This window comes from Rhea pennata, chromosome Z, assembly GCF_028389875.1.
Source record: "Rhea pennata isolate bPtePen1 chromosome Z, bPtePen1.pri, whole genome shotgun sequence".
In the NCBI taxonomy this organism is placed as follows: domain Eukaryota; kingdom Metazoa; phylum Chordata; class Aves; order Rheiformes; family Rheidae; genus Rhea; species Rhea pennata.
The window spans coordinates 68,074,659-68,093,414 of NC_084702.1; the positions used below are offsets into that span (position 1 = coordinate 68,074,659).

Genomic DNA, 18,756 nt, shown 5'->3' on the forward strand with positions numbered 1-18,756 from the left:
CATTTTATTTTATTAGTATCTTTCCAATCTACCAAAATGTAAGGCTGCCTGTTATGTAACAAAACAAGGAGAGCAGGCATAAAGATGGCCTCTTGAAATTATTCATCTCTATTGTCCTATTCATCTCTATCCTCTCTCATTCTGTTCTGCCAGAGTGCTAGGGAAAATTAAGGCTTCCTCCATTGCTGTCTTGCTATTCCTACTATTAACATTTTATCTGTCCATGAGCTGAAGCACTAGTTTCTTATTTTTCGCATTTCAGTTGAAAGCTTGATCAGGATCCAACAGAACATAACTACTTTTAGATGTATACAAACATCCAAGAAAACAATTAATCTTTTGTTATTAGCAAGATATTATTATACACATACGCACACAAGTTGGGGGGGGTATGCACGTGCTAATCTAATGCAATACGGAGGTCATTATTTGTTGCAAGACTGACATGATATTAAGTTTCACCACTTTCTGAGAAATTCCAAGGGCTGATATTTTTGGCATAAAGAGGAATCACCATACATTTCTGCAGTGCTTAGCTCAATGAGGCTAACAGTCTTTCTTTGCTACTGCAAAACAAAAAGAAAATTAAATGGGATCATATTTTACAAAGATGTTTTACTTTCTTTTCCCTCCTTCAGGAGGTCTTACTGCTTCTCAGCTTAATCAGGCATTGTTTTCTTTGGAATCAACCTCTTTTTCCTAAAGATAGTTAAATTTTAAGGTTAAATCCCATACATTTGTCTTTGAAAATGAACACTTCATATGAAGTGTGTTTTCTGATAATACATGATAACGTATCAGCTTTTCAAAGTTCACAAGTAAAGCTCCTCTGTTATACAGGATAAAGGAAGAAAAACATGCTTCCACATGAGTTATGCGCTGCTGGAGTAAACCTTAATTTTTCCTTCTCTTCAGGTACGGCCTCTCATTCTTCACAGATAATTCTCAGATAGACTCTCATCCTTCTTATACAGTTCCTCCAGAATTTTGGAACTGATTAGTCAGACCGCAGTTACCAGATTTTTAGGCTGAGAAGTTCAGTAAATTCATGTCTGCCCCCACAGCTACTAGCTGTGCCCTGAAAGAAAATTGTTTGTTTAAAAGAATATACAAAAAAACGTGTAAACAGGGAATATTCACACCTAGAGAACACTACTGTCAGAGAATGGAAATCTCTGCTGAAGGATGATGATAAATAAATGATTTTTGTGCTCTCTCCTGTGGCAAGTGTGCAGCCAACATCCCACATGTAAATTGGAAAGAACGAAAGTGACCAATTTCCTTTGGCAGTTATTTGTCACATGATGATAATTTACCACTAGAAAAAATATTGCTAATTAAAGATTAATACTGAAAATGGAAAAGGAACATGCAAATTCTAGACTTCCATACATCTCTACCTGTTCAAGCAAGACTGTACAATTTTTGATGTTTCCTTGATGTGATGTTTCTACTGATTAAAAAAAATTTTTTTTTCATATTTAGATAATATTCTACAATCTGAAGGTGAAGTTGATGATGTTTGGACAGTTACATTTGGAAATCAGGTTTAAGTGAGAGAGCTTATGCTTGACTCTCTCAGCTAGCAGAGTCCTTTCATGGAGTGGGAATGCTTTTCTGCAGTGCTACTGTAAATTGCATACAGCCATAAATCAATAGAAATGAGAGCAGAAGTCTCCTACTTTGCTATTGGCAAGGTCAGAGTGAGACAGATGAAATGTTCCAATGCCTTAGCACAGGTGAATCAGTATCAGTTGAGAGAAGTGAGGATCTTAGGTGGGACTTACCTCACCAAACTTAAGATGTCTATACCTCTAATCTTTAGAAGTCTATTCTTTACATATCTAAAACACTTGCCTCCCTTTCAAATCAATGTAGAGAAATCAGCATTTTTAGAGTGGCCTTCATCTAACCTGGTTTAGATATCTATTTTAGGATGAGATAAATCACAGTCTGGATCTGTTATTTCTCACTGATGATTAGAAAGGGAGCCTATGTTGACTGAATCTGTTGTAGACATCTATATTTGGTCAGGTGAATCCCTGTAGCCTACAATGGCCAAAATAACTACAGAAGAAAAGCAGAAAACTAAATGGAGCAACACGAGGAGGATCTGTGTTACAGCATGTTGTGCTACTTTTATAAAACTCTCCAGTTCCTCAGGGAAAAGGATTCTGGAGGCCAAATTAAATATGTCTAGTGTGGAAAGAATACATCACATAAAAACTCCTAGAATTGTCCAACAAATCTTTAGAATCTTAGTTTTGAAAGATCGGGTTTAGCTCTGAAGGTACCTAAAAACTCAAACAGAAACAAAAACAAAGCTTTATGCTCTCCCTCACTTCTTCCCCCTTTTCTGTCCTATAAAAACATAATGCAGCTTCAGAGTCTGTTCTGAATCTATACAATAAAAAAGTCACAGGAAGAGCTGCTGATCTAAGAAAATATTTTCAGTTAGTAAAAGAAAAACTTAAACAAACTCTCTCTCTTTCCTAAGTGGCAGCTTTGCTCCAGTGGCCATGACGGTATGTGACGGGCTCTGTTTGAACAGCCTGGTTCTGATTTGCTGCACTTGGCTGCCCAGATAAGTGGCATGTCAGCAGGGAAGACACTCAATGTGTGAAAAGACATGCTGACAGTGGTCATGGACTCTCTAAGTACAGGTCACTACAGCGGCGGCCAAATGGGGCTTATCTGACTGAACTGAATATTTGTCTGTACTGTAATTTTTATAAGTTCTGACACTGATGAAAGAATCCCAGTGTGTCAAAATCAGTGTAAGTATGTATGCAACTAGTTTACTTAAGTCTTACTAGTTTACTTAGTTTACTATTCTGTCTTTGCTCCAATAATAAATTACATATTCACGGCAAAGAATTGTTTATGCAGTGCAGTATTTTTGAAAGATGCACAAGTTTAAATCATAATTAAGCAATTCCTGCTGCTTAGGAAGCTTTACTAGCTTATTATTATTTTTTAATGAAACAGTAATTCCTTTCTAAAAAACATTACCAGATAGCATAAGCTATATGAAACTATCTTAATATTTTAAAGGGGTAAGCAATTTCAAGCCTGTGCTGAACTGAAGGATCAAATCGCAGTGTGCCTTCCAAGCTAACCTTCTATAGCTCTGGAACTCGCACAACGGAAGTTCTTCTGACTTTAGTAATATGTCTTCCCAGAAATGAAAGGAGACGTATAAAGTTATTTCAGGAAATCCGTACTTATTTCAAAAGATTTCTATGTCCTTAAATAAAACACTAAAATGTCTGGATACTAACAGCTGAAACCAGTTTCTCACTACTCCAAAATCCTTCAACAATTGTTCCCCATCCCACAGATACGGGCTACTCATCACTTTTAAACAAATTCTACATTTAGGAAAGATATTACAGCAGCAGCTTTCAAAATTCTCCATTTTATAATAAAGGTATGACCTGTTTAGAAACTTTGAAAATATATATAGAGAGAATATGTATTTTCAATATACATATTTGAAAATATGTATAGAGACTGCTGTAAAGAGTATGCAAATCTAGTTTTCCTTCACAGACATGTTGAAGTAGCCCATGGATTTCACAGACAAAGGTTGAAAACTTCTGTGCTAATGCTAATGAAATGCATTCCAGTAAGAATGCATACCATATCACTACTTGTTAAAAAAAGAGAGGAGAAATGTCTCATATACTAAAATCTCATCACACTGGGCTGCAGGAAAGGCCTGGAAGCATTCTAACTTAAAGGCAGCAGAGTGACTCCTGCCTGTTTTCAGGATCTGAAAGCTTCAAAAGGAAATAGTGTTATTTCCTCCATCTCATGGCCTCATACTCAACAAAGATCAAAAACAGGTCTAAGAGAGTTTTAAACAAGTATTTCAGTGCACTTGTCCTTAAGTGTACAAGGAGACACTTACCCTGCAATATTATGCAACTGAAGAAATTCAAGAAACTACTCAGTCTTTTAACCTGAACCTAAGGTCAATCTTATCTGTAGAAACACCAATACTTCTGCATAATAATCGAAGATTACTAATAATGATAACTGACATGCACAGTGGAAAGTAAAATCAATCAGTAAAGTTAGCATCATAAAGAAAGACTTGTATATGGATACGTTTCTTCTTCTCCTTCTACAGTCACTTTGCTTTCTCTGTAGATCTTCTGCATGGCCCATCAAGTCTACCGACTGTCTGCTCCCCTCCAAGAACAGCAGAAGTTCTGCCTTAAGAAACACAGAAAGATGATGCTGCTCTGAGGCAACATTAATTCCCACTGCACACTCTGTAATCTCTTTTCACTGGTGTCTTACTGCACAGTGGTGACCCAGAAACCACAAGCCAAGTTTGGTTTGCCGTGCTGCTGTATCTGGGAAGGGCTGCTCTGCCTCCTGGCTGCATCCACAGACCAGAGGAGGGAAAAAATGTAGTCTTGAACAGCTTTTAGAAAACTGCTTTATTGTTAATTAGCTTGCTTTTTCCCTTATGTAGTACATAGGCTTATTTATGCAAAGCATACTGCATTAACAACAACAAAAATAAGGTTAAATAATAGATTTAGAATTAAACCATTTTAAATGTCTTGGAAGTTGAACAACAAAGACTAACATTCTGCTTCCACCTTATCTCTTCTTTGGAACAAAAATATGGTTAAGATTTATACACTGATACTATGTAAGCTCTGATCCAGAAAGAAAAGTCTGCACACACAGTAAAAATATGCTAATATTACATTAAAAATCTGCTTTAAGCCCCAATTGCAAAAATCTTCAGATTTGAGATTCCTCTGGACATCATCCAAGGAAAAGAGCCAAATATAATAAATATTGTGGGAGGTTAGGGAATATCTAGAGTGTAGTGACCTGCTATCATTAGATTTAAAATACTCATGAGAATATAGTAGTAAAGGAAGCAACAATAATGTTTTTCCCTTGTGAAATGTGATTTAGAAAATGTGTGGAAACATTCAATGGAACAGGGACCTGAAATGGGTAAGATAAAATTTACAATTTTCTATGTAGAAATCATAAATATCCTAAAAAAACATTTTCAGGGAACAGTAATTTAAAGCAGGATCTCAAGTACTGGAACAGGTTGCCCAGAGAGGTCGTGGAGTCTCCCTCTCTGCAGATATGCAAGGCCCGCCTGGATGCAACCCTGTCTAACATGCTCTAGATAACCCTGCGGAGCAGGGAGGGGGGTTGGACTGGACGATCTCCAGAGGTCCCTTCTAGCCTCACCGATTCTATGATTCTAATAGAAAATATATGGATGGCAATGCTGAATCACAGATCTTTCAAGGTACGGTTATAAAGCATATTGTGAAAAACTGAGTTGAGACAGTGAACAATACTTTTTATTTATTTGATGAAAAGAAAAAGAGACTTTCAATCTAGGTGGCAAACTGTTTTCCTTTTAATTGCAAGGCAGGGCATTTTCAAGCACCTGCTCGGTCAGAATTGCAGCCATATTTTCAACACAATATACAGCAAAACTAAGGCATACAACTCCCACATACAACCCGTTTGTTACAGTGAGAAAAGCTGCACAGTTTATCTTTCTCACACAGTGTAAACCTCTAGTGACAACTCTCCTAAAACAAAGTATATGCTGCTGCAGGATGTAAGGAGGGATGGACCACATCGCCTTAACATTTATGAAAGCAGAAAATAAAATGTGACAAGTTACTTCATTATAAAAGAAAGTACTTTGCTGTCATTCACATTTTATGCTAGGCATTTTGTATTTTAATTAGCACAAAATTTTACCAGACCTTGAATACTGTATGTGCTTCCTTGTTAAGAGTTTCCTTTCAAATAACAGAAATGGTTTAAAAAACAGAAGTAGATGCTGACCTCTTCCAGAAGTCAAAAGAATTCATTTTTCCTATATGTAAAAGCTTTAAATCTTAGTGAAACAGACCTCAGTGGAAAAGCCCTTTACCATATTACTGCACCTTATAAACAGTAAATGCTATTGTTTGAGGTCAAGGAAAGAAATACTGCAATGCTATATCAACTGTGCATAAAGGATGCTAGAAGTTTCATACTCCTTATTCCTTCTTTGCTTCTCACTCTTTAAGCTAAAAAGAAGCTTTATTTATAGCTTGTCTCAGAAGACCTTCCTGAAACATCCCTTGGAGATATTTTCAGAAGTATTTAATAATTTAGCTTTTGCTTTTATTTGAGAAACTAAGAAAATATTGAATAATTTTCTTAACAGAAATAAGTTTTACAAAATAACCGTAAGTCAATGCTTTTGTATTGTTGCTTATCTACAAAAACCTGTGAGATATTTTAAAATCTTACACATTTCCTCGTCTAATGCACATAATCTCATCATCTGTTCTTGTTTTCAAATTAAAATATTATTTACATTTTCATTTAAAAATAGCAATTTCTCTAAATTGTACAACTTCTCTTTCAGCGCCCATCTTTGCCTGGCGGTAACAGGGTATACTTCATCTCCTTTCCATATGGGGAAAACGACTGTTCTGCTGCTGCCAAAATCAATCTTGTCTGTAATACGGATAACTATTGGTTGATCTATCTGACCCGACAAATGAGTGATAGACATGTGAGTGAGATTCAAGTGGCTGTCCACAGTTATTTTCTATTAATCTAATAATCTAACATTGGGGGAAATGTTGTGTACCCAGCTCTGTTTCCCATACACTAAGTATTTATAACTGCTTCCCATGAAGATCTCATACTCGCATAGCCAAAGTAAGAATCAAAAATAAATCCCCCTTGACATACATTTGACTATGAACCTCCCTTCCATTTCATAAAGAGAGCCCACTTACAAACATCCCAAAAGATGAGACCTCAGCCCAAGAATGCCGCAGGTCTTCCTTTCTCCCATACTACCTGAGGAAAGCAAAGGGAAATGGCCTCTGAGTTTCCATGCACATGCTTTGTACCCTCTCACAGCTGTTTTAATTCCCAAGATACGTTTAATATTCCTCATCCATGTAAAGGGAGTGCAAAAATACCTTGCACTGAATTGGAAATCTTTCACACACAATAAGCCTCAAATGCTCAAGCTGAGACAGTTTAATTGCTTTCCTGTAGATATCTGGGGTGAGGGCAAAAGAATAGTTCTTATTTTATATTATTGTGTCAAGATAGAAAGGTGGATAAAACAGCTTTAAAAAAGTTGCACAAGTACAGTAAGGTGAAGTCTTGTTTCATAAAGCTCAAGTCTTGCTAAGAAGAGAGGGATTCTGTATGGTTTAGCATGTGTAACTATGGCCACAGTATAAAGCTCTTGCAGTTTTAAATCACACCTGCAGACCCGGAGCCAGCGCCAGGCTGCAGCACTGCACACCTGACAGCAGCCCCCTTAGGAGAGGGCAGAGGGTGGCATTTCAGCCCCTGAGCTCCGGTTTCATCTGCAAAAAGTAAACGAGGCTGTCCTTACACTGCAACATAGGCGCTTCACTCCTTGAGAAAAATCACAGAAGAAAAATCCACCGAGTGCTATTAAATGCAAAATCCCTACACCTGCACCAAGGTACCTCTAAGTCACGGATGACGGAGGCAGAACAGTACGGTCAGAGAAGCATCACTGTGTCTTTGCACTGTTCATGTATTCTTCTGCAGCCGCACTGCCACTGGCCAGAAATAAAGCCTGTGGTCTGAATCAGTTCTTACATGTATCTATCAGAATTTTAGTTTTCTTCAAAAAGTATTACTATTTATGTGACAAGCTTCAGTTCTAAAGAAGTCCTGGTGCCTACATGGTGGGACTGCATACAAGAGGGGACACAACAGTTTAGTCATGAGCTTAGCCAAAGACTGTGACTAAAAATAAAAGACTAATACACAAAATAAAAAGCAAATTAATATTCTATAGCCAGTCACAACAGCAGAGACTAATCAGGCTGCTAGTCCATTAGTAAAACCACAAGGTTTCACTCCAGCAACTTTGAAGCATTAATGGGCTTTCCCATGAAAACTTGAAAGAAAAGGTGAAAAAAAGGTTTGTGTGGTATGATGGAAAGGAATGTCAGACACTGCTTTGGTCAAACATTCCCATTAACTATTTTCCCATTATCCCCTAGGTTCATTCACAGGCCAATTGCACTTGCTATTTACAAAGGAGGTTTAAGATAATGTTTACTGTTTTCAGGGTTCTTCAATTTTCTAAGCTTACTGGAGTTTCCTTTAAAAAATCTTTGTGAAAACAAAGGAAATAAAAAAAAAGGTCTTATTATTTTCATTTCATAATTGAAATAAATGACTAATGATACTTGTTTTCTTCAATAGTTTGGACTAAACCCATCTGACATTATTGAAAGTATTTTCATGAGGGTGAAGAGCTGATCTAGCTCTTTGCTATGATAGATACTTGGGTACTTGTGCTCTTTTACTACATATTGGCACAATGTAACTACATATATGTGATGCTTAGTATCAAAAATACAAACACTGAAATTACATATTTAAGTACAGATTATATATAAAGGTAAAGAAGTAGAATATTAATTACAGAACACAAACTGAAGCCTTAGGCAACACTGTTTTTATATTCAGCTACCCTTACGGCTCTGCTGGCATACTTGAGACACTGTAAGGAAAAAATGGTAATTAAGAGTAGTCAGAATGCAAGCAACTAATCACTGAACTACTAAAAGATGCTTTGGTAAACCACACAGAAGATACTAATCTATCAATTTATAGGCCAACAATCTTTCCAGCAAGCAGTACACACTGCTTATAAAAACCACCTGCATCTTTAAAATGCATTTGTTTTTTTAGAATGCTTTTATAGTTTATATTTCATCTAACACTGTAATTTGAGAAAAGCATGAAGAAAACTACTGAAAAAGCTGAAAGACACAACAGAAGTATCTTGAAAAAAATGTACTGCTTATATTTTAAAACACCACATAATAATTTTCCTCCTTTTAGACTGAAGTTGATATGTTTAACTATGTTTTTCTTAGATGTGTAGCTGAAGTTGGAAGCTGGACAGATTGATTTCAGAGGTATTATTAGCGCTGGGTCACTGAAAATTAAGTCATAAGAATAGCATATATGAGTCTCAATTCTTCATCCACTATTGCCAGTATTGTTTCATTTGATCCAGTGTATGCAAAGCAGGTGAGTAACAGGCTTAAATTTTATAATTATAAATGAAGACAGACAACAGCACTAAAATTTAATAGATAGATGCAATTTACTAGTCTTTAAAAATACTATATAAATATCAGCACTTATATAATTTATAGTATAAAACTACAAACCTGCTGAGATTTGTGCACATACTTAAATTTATAGTGCATGAGCAGACCCAGCGAAGCCAATTACTGGCCCTTCATAGAATCATAGAATCAGTAAGGTTGGAAGGGACCTCTAGAGATCATCTAGTTTTGTTTTTCCAACAATTTCCTACTGTTGGTTCTCAGCTCTTTATTCTGGACTCTCCCATTGCATTACCTACCTAAGCAGGTAAATAAGACTCTCTATTTCAAAGAAAAAAAAAGAAAGAAGTATTTCTGAGAGAGAATGTCAGCCCTTGAAAATTATATTCCTTCTGAAAACAGAGCAGATAAGTTGATGAACAGTAATTCTTACCATTTAATTTCTTTCACAGATGAAGGCTAAAAGGCACCATCATTTACGAGCTTCTCATTCCTGAGATCTTAAAGCTAAAGAGAAATTTCCACACACTATTACTGACCTCTCCACCACAAAATAAAGATGCCAACATGACCAAGTCCAGACACTTAGCTCTAAGGAGTCATTGTAAGCACAACTGCTAAGCTATTTCATTTCCTGTGTCTCGGAAGAGCTCCTATGAGAATCTACCTCCCATGCTAACTTACGCAGTTAGTTGCCTTTGACCCGTCATGAAATTTCAGAGGGGATACTGAGGCACTCACATTTTGTCTCCAAAAAAAGTTATAATAGGGAAAGAAAAGAAAAGAAAATCCATTAGAAATCATTAAGAGTTAACTTAAGGTTTTTGCCTGTTCCACAGGAGGAAAACTGAAAATACAATTTAGGTTACCTTTAGATAAATTCTTCAGTACTAAATAAAATTCCGATGAAAATTTCTATGTAGTGTAGAAAAATATTTAGTGCATATCTGTTCAAAATAAAAATAGGGTTTTTCCCTTGCTTCAGAAAGCCACACTCTTTCTGCTTTACCATGACTTCTGTGATTTGCAAGTTTGCTGCCAAAGAAATCAGTGATATAACATTCAGCTATAAACAGAATTTGTAGGATGAATACAGAACAGAAAATGTGATTTGAAAAGAAAAGTAAATATAAATGTAAATCTAGTGTAAATGAACTCCAGTAGAAGCAGTTTTGGTGCACTCTGCTAATAAAGACCACTGCACCATAACAGGTGGGTTAAGAAAAGTACCAAAGGAGAAAGCAATATCCTGAATCACTACAGTGTGACAAAGAATTGGCTAGGATGGACTTGAGTAACTCCTAGAAATGCCTCAAACTTAAGCAATCACAGCTCTGTTTGAATTTCTCCCAACTTTGATTGTCATAATCTATATGGTCCAGTTATTTGTGCTATAAAGGTTAAAAGATCTTTTTTTTTAAAATATGATATTAAGCTTTTCCTTCAGTACAAGGAAACAGATGAACTGTTCAAGTCATGCACACTCTTCTGTATTACAGATTCAAAATTTTAGGATTTTATATTTCTATTAAGAATAGGATTTTTTGATAGACAATTTCCTAGTGATGCCTTTTATTTTGCCACAAAATTGTTGCGTTTACACAAGCTACAGTCCACTGAAATACATTCTATAAGTAATCGTAAATCTAGCTTCAGGGGCAAGTTGAGGTTCTGTCACAATATGGCATTTTACTTAGAGAACTAAATAGTATAAACATGTATGTGAGCATTTTAGGGTTTATGCCTCATTTTACAGCTCTGGAAGGCTTCAGAAAAATCTTGACAAATAGTAACACCAAAGCAGGAATCTCTTAGTGCTTTAACACCTTCTCCTGAGCCTTTTTTTCCTTCTTTTCTTTTATTTCAATTGAGAGGACAATAGCACTTATTCAGGGCAGTCTACATTAGTCACACTTGCTCCTAAAAATGGAGTAGAAAAATTACAGTAGAGTTAATAGGTGACTACCTGCTTAGAGAAAATAAAGCGTATGAATATGATTTCATTCATATTTTGAATAGTGGAATAAAGAAAAATAAAATAAAGTACGTACTGCATTTGTAACGTCTATCTCATACAATTTCTGGAATGTCTCCCGATCAAAGAAACACAGCTTCCCACTGCCACCACCTTTCTTAACAGAAGTGCCTGTGACAAGAATTTTGTCATCAGGGCTGAAACAGCAATCTGTCCTGCAACAGAAAATAAACCATCATATTGAACAAATTGATAATTAATATGTATGGAACATACCTATAAATTACATTCGTTAAAAATAATTCTTTTTATTTATTAATAATTTTAAGAGAAAGCTTAAAAAAATCTTTTATCAGACATCAGCTAACAATGACAGCTTTGCACAGAACATGCAAAACTGATGACCAAACCAATAACCCCACCCTGCAAAATCCTCCTCCTCTCAGAAGTCTTGTATACTCTTCAGCATTGGAAACAAACAGAAAATCTGGTTAACGTCATTCAGTAAGCAAACAAATGCATCATGATGTCTGTTTTCACTAATAACATATTCCTCAATGCTGCACAGCAGTGTGTTTACATAGTGGCCAAAAATATTTGTCTGTTTACTTTTCTTCCGTCTGTCAATGCTACAAAATATAGTGGTTGTGACTTCAAGATTGATCTATCCCTGACCTTCCTGCTCCAGATCTTATTTCAAAAGTATAAATTTTCCTTAGAATTGAATTTGGCTGTGCTACAGCTGTAGGAATGCAGGTAATACCAATAAAAATATAGTACTTCTGCATTATATAGTAAAACAAGATATTTAAGTCCTACAGAATCCAGTCACCAGCACTTGATCATAACTTGAAATCATACCTTGCACCTTTATGCTATGTCTACTTTTCAATCCAGCTCTAATCATTTTTACTAATCACAGATTATAAATGAATGAGGCTCATTTATATGTCTCATTATACATACATACAGCAATGAACTGGCCTCCTTCTGAAAAGTTTATAATCAAATTAGACCAGAGAGGTATGAGACAGAAAGTGGCATATAACAAACATAGCTCTGTTGAGCTAGCTAAGAATTATCATAGAAAACAGAGATTTGAAAACAGTGTTAAGTCCTAAAATAGCTAAGAATACGGAGTTCTTGCTGCGTTCCAGAACTAGTGAGAACTGAGAAACAGAACTCCCTTATACTCCCTCCTGCTCAGCCCAACCACTGCTATTTCTACTAGGTGGAATAAATCAGCATACTTACATTGGAAAGAAGCTGGACAGCCTTTCAGCTGAATTAAGAGGCTTTTTAAATTGTCTAATATCCCATATCTTTAAAGTATCATCTCCTGTGAAACAAGAAAGACAAAAGTTTGCAATAAAGAATTAAAGTCAAAAACGTAGACGTCTGCAAAAAATTTCATCCTCTAACTCAGACATGAAAAGATATAGGAAAAGAAAGAGAATAACAGAAGAAACATTCAAAACAGGGGTCAAGGTGAAAGTCGTTTGTCCCTAAACAGCTATGAAACTTCCCTCCTGAGGCACCCCAGCAGACCAGGAATTTCTCAACAACTCCATCATAGCAATCTCTCCTACCAACAACAACTATCTACATCAGAATCAAATTCCTCAAACACTAACTTACTCTGTGTTCGCGAGGTTTCATAGAATCATATAAGTAGATTTAAAATTTTGCTAAAGATATTAACAGAAATTACAATATTACTGTGGATGGATTAGTTAAAAAGTTAAACAAGTTCTGTGTGGCTGGTTTCTACCTGCCCTGTAAGAATGACAGGCACATGAAGACCTTCTGCTTCTTTAGCAACAAATGGGAACAAATTACAATCTCAGTATCGAGAACAAGCCCTGGAATCAGGCAGAATTCCTTGGGGAAGGCAGAGAAGGCAAGTAAGTGAACCCACACTTGCTGCAATGAAACCTTTTCACACCCTTTCAGAACACCTTTGGCCATAAAAGCCAAAATCAAGGTTAGAGTAAGACATTTACAGCAATTCTCATCTGTGTTTGATAAACATGGCGCGACTCTGTAGGCCAGTAAAAGTCAGACTGTTTATTCTCTTTTGAAAAGTTATGACTTATTAACAAAGTGAGAACAAAAAAAAAAAAAAAGAGAGAGAGAGAGAGAGAGAGAAAGAAAGAGAGAGAGAGATTAGTTACTTATTCTCAGAGAGATTTACATCTCTGCTGACCATCCCTCTGGGATACATATTTCTAGCTTGAGATGAGTTACAGAATTTTGAGCCCTGAGGCACCTCACTCAGGCACCTAGACATCCCTTTGCATTTAATATCAGTGCTGCAGTGCTTTCAAAGGTGGGAAAAAGGGTTTTTAAACTACATTTCATATAATAAATATGAATTTATTATATTAAAATATTTTGATTTATTATTTAATTTATATCAGGAGACTAATTTTAGACAAAAAGTTACAAAGTCTTCCTGACCCAGGAGGAGAGGTAGTCATGTGACTGGTAATCCACAGACCTGCTTCCCTCCAAAGCCCAAATCTTACAGGGAAGTAATTTTCTGTTGTCTGAAAATATTCTGTGGACTTCCAGTCTTTGAAATTAAGAGCTCAAAGGTGGCCCTGGAAATAAAATGTAAAAATTGTGACAAGCTGTAACAAAAGAAATCAAGGCCAGCAGTACCCTTTACCGGGAAAGCAGTAATGTGTGGCCTCGCACATCATGTATGTTTATATTAAAGACAAGGATAACTACTTACTACAAAATATTTTTAAGAAGTGGACAACTTAAATAAATGATGTCTAGAGCAGAGTATATTTCTGTTCGTTGGGAGCTGAAAAATGACAAGAAAGAAAAATGCTGAGTCTCTATTTTGGGAATATCTGCTTTCTTATTATTTCATAGTAGACTCCATCTCAAACACTTCAAAGCATTGAGACTTGTAACATGAGCCCTCCCTTTCCCTTCCCACCCCCAACAAAAAAACACTTATCGTCTAGATGCTATATCTAAAGCACCAGCACTTTATAAATGTATGCAAAGGATACCATTTGGCTGCTCTACAAATCTCCTGGATAGGGAGAGATCTAAGGCTAACAGCCAAGGCTGTGCTGTTCCCAGTGGAATGAGCCTTGACATGATCTTCAAACTGCAGTCCTGCCAGGCTTTGGCAGGAGAGATGCAGTCTGGCATTTAGATACAGCTCTCCTGCTCACAGGAAAGTATACTGTGTTGGTTTAAAAAATTAGAAGAAGCCAGAAAGACTCTAGAAACTGTGGCTGATTTCAAATCAACACTCTCTTCCATAGTACAGAAATAACTCATAAGAACTTGGAAAGGGAGAAATGCAAGGCGAATGACTTGGTTAATACTGTGAAACTTTTATCATCTTTAAAAATAATGTAAGATTTTCCCAAAGCCATCCTCTAATTAAAATGTAGCATATTCCAAATCAGACATTCTTGTATAAATCTAATTTGCATTAGGAATTGAAATCACTATCTCTAAGAAAACAATATGTTAATATTCCACAACACCAAGGATGTTTCCAATAGCATCCATCCATGCTTAATGCTTCTTTACAAGATGATGCAGCACTACTGATCTAAAATAGTTTTTAACTACTTCACATATGGCTGAAACAGTTACTTTTAAAGAAAGACACAAAGTCAGAAGTCGCGCAGTTCAGTATGAAGCATTCAAATTTGTCCACCTTTGGATCATTCAATATTTGTCCTGATAGCAGAGTTCTCCCAGAGGCTGGCAGAATTTTTTTCTATAGCATTTCCAACAGTATTTCCAATACTGTTCTTCATCATTTTATTAAGAAGCATACCAAAAATCAGACTCCAGACTGATATGATCAGGTCAGATATTGTTACCCCAATAAGAATGAGCATCAGATTTATCAAGAGGTATGAACAAGCTATGAGAAAAAATCTTCAGTGAGCCAGGATAGGTATTTTGTAAATGGCTTTTAGTCAAAATAAGGCCAGGGCACTGAGACTGCAAGGACTTTGTCCAACATTTTTCTTTGTAGTGAATGCTGACCAGGAAGATAAATAAATGAATGCACATGGCCCCAAACAAAGTGAAAGCACTGCCAAAATAAAGTGTTGCCAGAAACTCATAAAATCCAAAGTCAGCAACAACCTTCAAGGAGCTCCTATTTTAAGAGGAGTCTTGTGTTGAAAGCAAAGCTCAAGGACAGACACTCACAAAGATCACTGGGGAAAACAAAGAAATATAGGAAATTAGATTTTTTTTTAATATAGCAAAGGAAAGGCATAGCATAACAAGACTATAGAGAAAGACAGCACCATGAAACTGTATGTTTATGAACTCAGAGCCTTTTTTGAAGGCCTAAACTATACACAACGAGAAGCACCTGACACAGGAAGGTACATCCTTCTTGCATTCTGCATGGTTCAACCACAGAAGCCACATGTAAGAACTTCTGCATTAGGTGCCCCAAGCCAGGACCATGCTCGCCCTTAGCCAAGCGCTGAATGCTAGGACCTAGCTTGGGGAGGGGATGTCACTAATCAGGAGTTCAGCATTTACACTTGTAACAGCTCTAATCCCACCAAATTTTACCCACTGGAAAGATATACCAGCTTGGCCAAGTATTTAAGTATATCCTCCTCTCTGTATGTAAGGAAATGAAGAATACTGGAACACTGTGAGAAGGCTATTGGAACTCCAAGTAGTACAAGTAGTTGATTAAACTCATTAACGCTAATTAATGCATTTTTAGTATTTGTTTGAAATGAACCTTGGTTTTAACTGCTGAGAAGCAGCTAATTTAAAACCATTGGATTTTTAAAGTGCTTATATTTGTATTTACCACAAACAGCAATATGTATTACTCTTCACAAAATAGGAATTCACTACATATGCTGCTGCCCAATCCCTGAACATTAAGGACACTGTACTCAAGATGTTTCTACTTTTTAAACTAACTTTATAATTAAATGTCTTCTTTTTTCATCAGAATATTTTGAAAAGAAAGTCATCTAAAACATAAAAAAGAGAGGGAAAAAAAAAGACAAAAACTTAATTTTCAGCCCTTAAGAAAGCACGTATCTGCTTAAGCTGTTTGATAGGTTTAGAGGTGAATAGTTTTCACTGAATTAAACTACAATGAACTGATTTTCTTCTGTAAATTAACTGATTAAGATGGTACAGATGGTCTGCACACTGTTCCTGTCGAAGAAAATAAATCAAACAAATGGCTCTGATGAGAGTCATGGAATTAATAACTTCATGGTTTCGTATTGCAACAACAAAAACTAACTCCATAAATTCTGTACACACCCAGAGGAAAAAAAAATCGTAATAGGATCTCAAGTCCTTACTTTCCTCCTCACTGCTGAAGAAAATGCTTCCCAAATACTACCTTCACTGCAGTTAGAAAAAAAAAACCTTTCATGGTCACAAGTGTGTTAAAATATGAATTTCTTAAGTTTCTGTCAAGTTACTACCTAGTATCTAACAAGAATAAGACTAGGAACTCTCATAAGCAGCTCCTTAACTTTTCATTTTCCCTTGTGCTTGCAGCTGCATCATCTCTCTCATATATGACACAGAATCTACCTCAGATGCAGGAGAGTCAAGTAGGTTTTCAGTGAAAGTCCCCATTCCCCAAACAACTATCTGCTCTTTGATGCTCAGCACTTGGCAGGTGTATTAATCTATGAATGCTGGGTCCACATCTGCTTTTATTGGTACAGATCCAAAGCTATGCTCATATTAGAGCACCAACCGAAAAAGACAAAATAAGGTATGAATCCTCCTCATTTTTTAGGACAGGATACATACAGCTTTTTTAAAGCAATCAAATATGCTGGATAAAAGTAGCATTTTTTAACCACAGTGAGGGGTCAAATTTTTGTACAGTGTTATATTCTGTGAATAATCAATCAGGATTTTACACAGTTTAGAAAAAAATGTGGTAGTTAGCCTACAAATAATTTAAAGACGGTTTAACATAACAGAAAATGTGGAGACAGTTAACAGGAGGAAGAGTCGGCATTAAAAAATGCCACATGCAATTAAAATAAGCAAAGGACATTTATACGATCTATATTCATAAACTAAAACATGAGAGAACTTAGATAAATGGAGGATTCAAGACAGCACTACTGAATATCCCTCACATCAGAGGGTTTTATTTTGTTTTTTGTTGCTTATATTTAAAGACATACAGATATTTCTCTTTAATCATATAAGGTATGTCTGAGTGCATTTTCTGGGGGCAACAGCACTGGGAGACAGGTCCATCATTTTACTTAGCCCAGAACATAAATAAGGACGGTTCAGCTATTTTCCAAAGAGGAGAAGATTCTCATATAGTAAATGTTCAGTTCAGTAAGGACCAGCAGGGTTGAGGGTATTTAGCTCACCTACTTAGGTAGGGCCCGTTCATCTAGCTGAAGAGTATTAACAAACAAGCCAAGTGCCTAGTAAGCCTAGGGTTGTCGAGGACAACGAGATCACCATCCTCATCTGAAAGACATGATCTGGGGAACTTAATGTTTGGGATCTTAGAAACCGGGAAGGAAAACAAGGAACTCAGGTGGAGGGCATCCCAAAGGAGGTACATCTGGCAGTAAGAGCCACGAGTGTCACTCTGTTACTCAGGGATGGGGCAAACAACCGCAGGCTGCAGCCTGCTGCTCAGAAGCACTGCTCCTGCTTCAGAGAGTTTGCAAGCTATGGATACTTCTACTGCGGTATTTTGTAGATGTAACCTCATTTTGTCCACACACCAAACTGACCAGATGTCATGTACATATGTTAGGCACAACACTAAGCCTGCAGTAACATATACTGTCTCACACTAGGCCTGTTTATTTGGCCCTGGGGCCATGCTAATGCATACACATAGCTTCTGGTTACAGCTGGTTTACATCCAGACAGCTTGGACTGCATTCTTGCACCTGCCTGCAAAATACTGGGTAGACAAACCTCTGGATTAAAAGTTATCTTGAGCATGCACCACCCTATCCAATGCTGCAGTGAATGAATCTTCAAAAAGGTCTTTGTCCTCTCAAAACTTTTATTGTTCTCTAAGACTTTTAGCTAAAAGTCTTATCTGAAGTTAATAAAACACGGGTTCTTTTCCTGTCCTGTGGACATGTCAATTTTTTTTCCATTCCAGTATATTTTGGCCACTCACTTCATGTCATCACCTGATAGTGCTTATAATATAAATTAAATAAAAATTCAAGTTAGGAGAGAAAAGCACATAGCATAAGGAAGCAGCTTGAGGAATTAGTAAAAATAACTCCAGAACAGAGATGCTTGTACTGAGACACAATAACTTTCTAAGAAGAGCTAAATAATGAAATTTCAGTCTTTATTTAAATTAAGCTAATTATTTCCTTTGTGGTGGATTATTAATGCTAGACAAGAAAACAGATCAACAACTATTATATATACAGCACAGTTCTCTTATAATATTCCTTGGCTGCTGTAAAAATGCCCTTTCACAAGCATCGTATTGAATGGAGTAGCACACAGAAGTAGTAATTTGAGAAACACTTCAGGTTTAAATCACTAATATCTTATTTCACTGTCTTACCACCATCAAGAACAAGTACATTTAATGATGATACAATTTAAATAGTTTGTTTACTGAACTATTTACCTTAG

General features: G+C 36.4%; 1 protein-coding gene across 2 annotated transcripts in view; it reads right to left on the reverse strand.

Moving 5' to 3' along the window:
- Positions 1-18,756, reverse strand: part of WDR70 (WD repeat domain 70) — a 141,106-nt gene that overhangs the window by 22,164 nt on the left and 100,186 nt on the right. For both annotated transcript variants that reach the window (XM_062599421.1, XM_062599420.1), the window contains exons 12-13: positions 12,373-12,457; positions 11,195-11,333 (exon numbers count right to left, since the gene is read on the reverse strand). In XM_062599421.1, the coding sequence (XP_062455405.1) occupies positions 11,195-11,333; positions 12,373-12,457 (224 nt within the window). The remainder of the gene's footprint in view (positions 1-11,194; positions 11,334-12,372; positions 12,458-18,756) is intronic.